At 38.3% G+C, this 6,291-nt stretch overlaps 1 protein-coding gene across 1 annotated transcript; it reads left to right on the top strand.

The window, feature by feature from the left end:
- Positions 1–4,752: 4,752 nt before the first annotated feature.
- On the top strand, positions 4,753–5,790 carry LOC127082401 (uncharacterized). Its single transcript, XM_051022636.1, has 2 exons — positions 4,753–5,184; positions 5,470–5,790. The coding sequence occupies exons 1-2, from the start codon at positions 4,753–4,755 to the stop codon at positions 5,788–5,790; spliced, it is 753 nt and encodes a 250-aa protein (XP_050878593.1).
- Positions 5,791–6,291: the final 501 nt, after the last annotated feature.

The following is a 6,291-nucleotide window of genomic DNA, read 5'->3' as shown; positions in this document are numbered from 1 at the left end:
ACCCTTATTGGATTCCCATCACCCAATTACATTTCCATCACCACCTACCCACTCCATTAGTCTCTCTCACAACGAAAATACAAAAAGAAAAGAAAAAAGGTTTTGTCCGTTGGAGATTGCTATATATTACTCTCTCTGCTGACTTCACAAAAGGGGGACCACTCCTCAATAACCTGCCATCTCTCTCTCATCATGCAAAAGCAAAAAAACTCTCATTCACGAGAGACATTTGTTTTAGCCTCTCACACCATTTACAGTTCCACTTGTGATGTCAATAAAGAAAAATCGTTATTATCCCAAATATCCAAAAAAGACAAAAGGAGGATTAAAAAACAGAAGGAAAAAGAAAATACGTTAAGGCTCTCTCTCACTGTTTATCTTCTCAAAACATCTCCCTCCGCCTGTCACTCTTTCATCCATCGGCGATTACACCCTTTCCAAAATCACCATCGTCATTTTTCGTTATTTACCACAAACAACCGCACCAACCGCCAACAAACCTTCTCCGATCACATCACAAACTCGCCGCTCCAACATCCACAAACCCTTCACCAACTTCGATCTCCACCAACACACTGAGTCAACTCGCTCAGAATATGTTTTCTGACAAAAACAACAGCAACAACATCATCATGCTTGCAGCCATTGTCTCTCTCTTGCTAGTAATCCTCTTCGTCCTCCCTCTCCTTGACTACGCCAAATGCTTCCTAGCTCAGTCCAACTCACAGTCAAATTCGTCGTCTTCCGCCGTTCTTCCTCAATTACCATAACAACCTCTGGACACAATCGAAACAGGCAACAACCATCAACATACCGAATCACATTGTGTAAAACAAATAGCAAAAACTGAATCTGAAACTACACCATAACATCATGTTGGAAGCATGGTGCAACACATCGAGATCCAGAGCAATCGTACATTACCAAAGGTAAAGAAGAGGAGCGGACAATGCAAACGCGAATCCTCTCGTTACCGGATTCGAAGTCTCCGATTTAAAATTTAGTACTTCTCGTCCATCGATTCTGGTGGAGCAGCGTATCCTTAAGTAAGCACATCTTCATCGTTTTCGCTCTAATTTTATTACGGTTGCATAGAAAGCCGGTTCGGTTTGTCTGTTTAGGGAGGAATTAGGAATCTGGCCGGGGTTTAGGAATCAAGAGGTCGAGACAGTGACAGTAAGGTAAGCGCAAAATAGAGTGAGGACTTTGTCGCCGCCGGCGATAAGCCCCGACGCGGCGGAGTCGTTAGGAAGTTCGATCGGCCGTGGGAGAGGGAGAGAGCGACGATGGTTTCGTTTCACAAGGACGTCGATTTGGGATCTCTATTACCGTTGATGTGGCTTAAGGGATAGCTTGGGCCCTAGGCCCAATCTCCCTTATTCATTCATTGTTTGGACCATACACTCCACTTCATTATCCATAGCCCCCATACGATTGGGTTGTCCCTTTTAGGCCCATGCTGATTGTTTTATAATGTTAATTAGAAATATTTTAGAATTTAATTAATTTTTTTTAGAAATAATTGTAGATTAATTAGAATTCTAATGTGATTTAGAATTGTTTTAGAATTTTAATTTGATTTAGAATGACTTTAGAATTTAATTTTTATTAATATTTTAGAATTAATATTTTGGATAATAGTTTAGAATTGAGATTTTTGATTGTTTAATATTGTTTTGAGTTTCAATTTAATGATAATTTTGTTAATTGTTTAAACTTTAGTTATTTGGTTTAGATTTAATATTTGATTGCAATTCTCTTGTTATTTCATTTTGATTTCAATTAACACCTAACAATTAACGATTAACTCTAACTTTTAATTTCCACAATTAACATCTAACTCTTTTAAATTCCGCTTCTAACATTTATTTTTTGTATATTTACTTTACTTTGCTTTATGCTATATCATTGTACATTCTCCATCTCATCTTAAAATGAACCTAAAAATGGTAAAGACTTAAAAAATACAAAAAGATAATAATTCACATGCCATCAATTCAAACCAATTTTTAAAACAAATAAAACTTCTCGATTCAAAGTCGAGCCCATTTTAAATGTCATTGTAAGTCGATCGCTTTTAAAGCATCGCTATCAACCTCACATGGCTTACTCTTGGACTTTCTTACAATGAGACCTATTCAATTTTAATTAATCGATTAGATGAACTATTCACTAAATAAATTCAATCCATTCGTAAACATAAATTTTAAACCTCGATCCAACATCGAGTATTCTTTATTAAAATTAAATTAAAATACCTAATCACAATTAAATATTATTTCATTTAGAAATAAAAAAGGAGATGATTTTGAGTTTTCAACTCCTCTTCTCGATTATTTGAATACGAATTCTTTTACTCGGTTAGTTGGATAATCGTCATTTTTAATCCACTTAAGTACAAACAAATCTAATCCTTTTATAATAAAAAACCAAAAGGGAGATAACTTTGAGTCTTCAATTTTTCTCCTCGATTATTTGAGTACAAGTTCACTTACTTGGTTAGTCAAATAATTGTCTTTCCTTTACAAACTTCCAAACCCCGATTAAACCAAATCGCTTACATATTAAGCTAAATGAAAAGGGAGTTGACTTTGAGTTTTCAACTTCTCTCCCCAATTGTTTGAATACAAGTTCTCTTGCTCGGTCAGTCGAACAATTGTCATTTTTTCACAAACATACAACTTAACCAAATTATTTTCTTAACAAATTATACGAAAAAGGAGATGGTTTTGAGCTTTCAACTCCTTTTCTCAAATGTTTGGATATGAGTTGTTTTACTCAGTCATTCAAGTACTTGCCGTTCATTCTAAAATACATCAACCATATAAACCTATTTTCATAATCAATTAAAGATGAAAAAGAAAGTGCTATAGAGTCTTCTAATCCCTTTCCTGATTATTAGGATACGAGTTATCTTACTCGGCTATCCGAGTATTCGTCATCCATTCAAAACACCTTAATCATCATTAAATCCTTTTATAATTAAGAATGAAAAAGAAAGTGGTCTAGAGTCTTCTATTCCCTTTCCCGACTATTAGGATACGAGTTGTCTTACTCGAATATCCAAGTAATCGTCATCCAACAAAATATCTTAACACATCAAATATATATCTTTCTCGCCCCTGTGCGATCAAAACCAATCAAACAAAATGTCAAGCAAATTAATCCAACTTGTCACCCTCGTGTGATCAAAACTCTTTTTAGAGAGAACACTGTTAATCCTTTCTAATGCACACAACAAACTAGTGCTTAAGCCTCCACCGAGAGTAGACAAACCATTGTTTAGCCTTTAGAACGCGATCTACGCAGTTGTTCATAAAAGACACCAACCAACCGTAGTTCCCCCGAACTACGAATGCTCTGATTTCCTTATTGCACCATAAGGATATGTAGGCAGGAGATTGATGTATCTTCGCGAGCACACTAATAAAAAAACCTCCCTTTTCCCCTTTCTGAGGTTCCCATCAACTTTTATTTTCAATATATTTATAACCCGAAGATAACAAACAACATAAGCTAACATTCAAATCTCAAATTGAACTAAAAGGTTCCCGTTGAGTACAACGGACGTGAGGGGTGCTAATACCTTCCCCTTGCGTAATCAACTCCCGAACCCGAATATGGTTGCGACGACCATTATTCTATTTTTCAAAGGTTTTATCGATATTTTCCTATTCCTTCATTGGGATAAATAAAGTTCGGTGGCGACTCTGTTCGGACATAATAATTTTTCCGCGACCATCGCGAGGAATCGTATTTTTCGAGATGCGACAGATGGTGACTCTGCTGGGGACTAGCTCCAAGCAAAAGAGAGTGAAGCCTAATTTAGTTTAGTTGATGTATTGTGTGTTAATCTTGTTTATTTGTTTGTTATTTATTCTGTTATTATTATTCCGTCATAATTATTGTCTGGTGTTTTATTGGCTATGTATTGTTGGGGTTCTCTGGTTGGTGATACTTTGTGAGATAGGCTCTCCACCCGAGTCTGAGAAAAACAATAAGATTAAGTTAGTGGTTGCATAGTGGACGCCCACAAGGAGTCTTCCTTGTTGGGAAGATACGAAAACCCCGCCTAGAGGAGATTCTCTTGAGATATTATTGCCCGACGAGTCTTCGTCACGACGATAATATTCTCAAGTTGGATCGATGACTCTATGGACCTTTTAACCTACTATATCCGGCAATTATGTAGTATTTACCTGAAAAGTCTCAGACTTGTTGGGTTAATACGAAAGCCCCAATCAGATGAGATCCCTTGGGTGTATTACTACCTTACAGTAATATTTCCAACATCGATCTATGACTCTGAGAACCATGGTAGAACCCTGGACTCGAGAGTCGTGTAGTAGGATCCTCATGGAGCCTTCCTTGTTGGGACAATACGAAGACCTCACCTAGACGAGATCTTCTTAAGGATATTATTGTCCGATGAGTCTTCGTCACGGCAGTGACGTCCTCAAGAAATATCAGTGACTCTAGGAACCTACCAACTGTAGAGCTTACCCATGGGGTTACATTAATCAGAGATACCTGTCGTTTACTCGTTATGTTGATCCATCTGAGAACACTTTGAACCTTTGATCCTGAACATGTCATTACACTCATATACATATCATTGCATCTACAATCGTCATGCATTGCATATCATTTTCCACACAAAAAATATACAAAAAAACTCATCCATCCTTCATCCATAACCTGCAGTTGATTTCCCGATGCTCATATCAGACTTGAAGTAGCTCTTGGAAGACCATGGATCCATTGGAGCAAAGTCACATTGCATTAAGAAGAGATGTTGACACAATGAAAAATCAGCTAGACCAACTTGAGGAAGCTATGATAGTTTTAGCAAAGAAGGAAGACAACATTCAGCAGACTGCAATGGTTGAGAATGTTATGTTAGCTCCAGTAAATGGTCCTACGCAACCCCAGCTTGTGCAAACCCTAGTTGATAACTCTATTGTACAAGAACGTCATGTTGTTCAAGATTCCTCACGTCATGATGCTGTTAAGTATCATAGTTTTACATTCTCCGTGCCAGATTCCCATGGAACAAGCCTAGTGGTTAATGCTGAACAACCACAAGATGATGAGATTTCTAAAAGATATCGCGTGCTAGAGAAAAGACTCAAGGCCATAGAAGGAAAAGATACTCTTGAACTGAATGCTTTAGACATGTGTTTGGTACCTGGCCTGGTTATACCCCCAAAATTCAAAGTACCAGAATTTGAGAAGTACAAAGGGGATAGCTGTCCAAAGCACCATTTGGTGATGTTTTGCCGCAAAATGACCTCTCATGCCCACAATGATAAGCTAATGATTCACTATTTTCAGGATAGTTTGATTGGGGCATCATTGAGTTGGTACATGAAGTTAGAAAGGAGTCGTATTCAATCATGGTTGGACCTAGCTAACGCCTTCTTGAAGCAATACAAATATAATTTGGACATAGCTCCCGATCGCATGCAGCTGAGGGCCTTATCTAAAGAAAACAGTGAATCCTTCAAAGGGTATGCCCAAAGATGGAGAGAGTTAGTGCCTTGCGTTGAACCACCGCTCTTAGACAAAGAATTGATGGAGTTATTCAGGGATGCCTTACAAAGCCCTTACTTCGAAAGGATGATTAGCAGTGCAGCATCAGACTTCGTTCATTTGGTGTCAATTGGAGAACGCATCGAGCATGTCCTTAAAAGTGGAAGAATCCAATGCGCCTTAAATAGCCAGAGCATTGAGAGTGAATCTGTTGCCAGTTCTCAAAAGGAAGAAGAGCCTGAAGTTAATGCAGTCTAAGAAATCCCATAAGCTCCATATCAGAGACCATCTTCTCCTTATGGTTAGTATCCTACAAATCAAGGATCTCCCAAATATCAACAACGGATTCCAGCTCAGCAGCCATATAAACGGCAGGATGTTCCACGTCGACAACGCCAACATGCTCAACAAAGGCCGAGAAAGCTAGAGAGACACATCGATCCACTTCCAATGCCATACAATCAAGTACTTCCGTATTTAATTGAGAGAGGACTGATAGTGCCAAAGGAGCTAAAACCAGTAAGTCCTCCATATCCACCAGGCTTTGACGCTAATGCTAGATGTGACTTCCATGCTGGGGAACAAGGGCATTCAACTGAAGACTGCAAAGTGTTCAAGAGTAAGGTACAAACCCTGCTTGATTCCAAGATGTTCTCATTTGCGCCTCGAGGCCTTCACATCAACAATACTTCTTCGCCTAACCATGCGGGTCCACCAGTCCAAACAATGGAAGAGATTTCCAAGAGTAGGTCTAAAGAT

This window comes from Lathyrus oleraceus, chromosome 5 (assembly GCF_024323335.1).
Source record: "Lathyrus oleraceus cultivar Zhongwan6 chromosome 5, CAAS_Psat_ZW6_1.0, whole genome shotgun sequence".
Lineage (NCBI taxonomy): Eukaryota > Viridiplantae > Streptophyta > Magnoliopsida > Fabales > Fabaceae > Lathyrus > Lathyrus oleraceus.
The sequence above is the reverse complement of the archived record's forward strand: the minus strand, read 5'-3'. Positions and strand labels throughout refer to the sequence as shown.

Excerpts from the sequence above, each read along its gene's own strand:
- LOC127082401 (XM_051022636.1), top strand. The coding sequence starts at position 4,753 with ATGGATCCATTGGAGCAAAGTCACATTGCATTAAGAAGAGATGTTGAC. Across the intron at positions 5,185-5,469 it reads ATGCTTTAGACATGTGTTTG|CTGAGGGCCTTATCTAAAGA; the intron begins GTACCTGGCCTG and ends GATCGCATGCAG.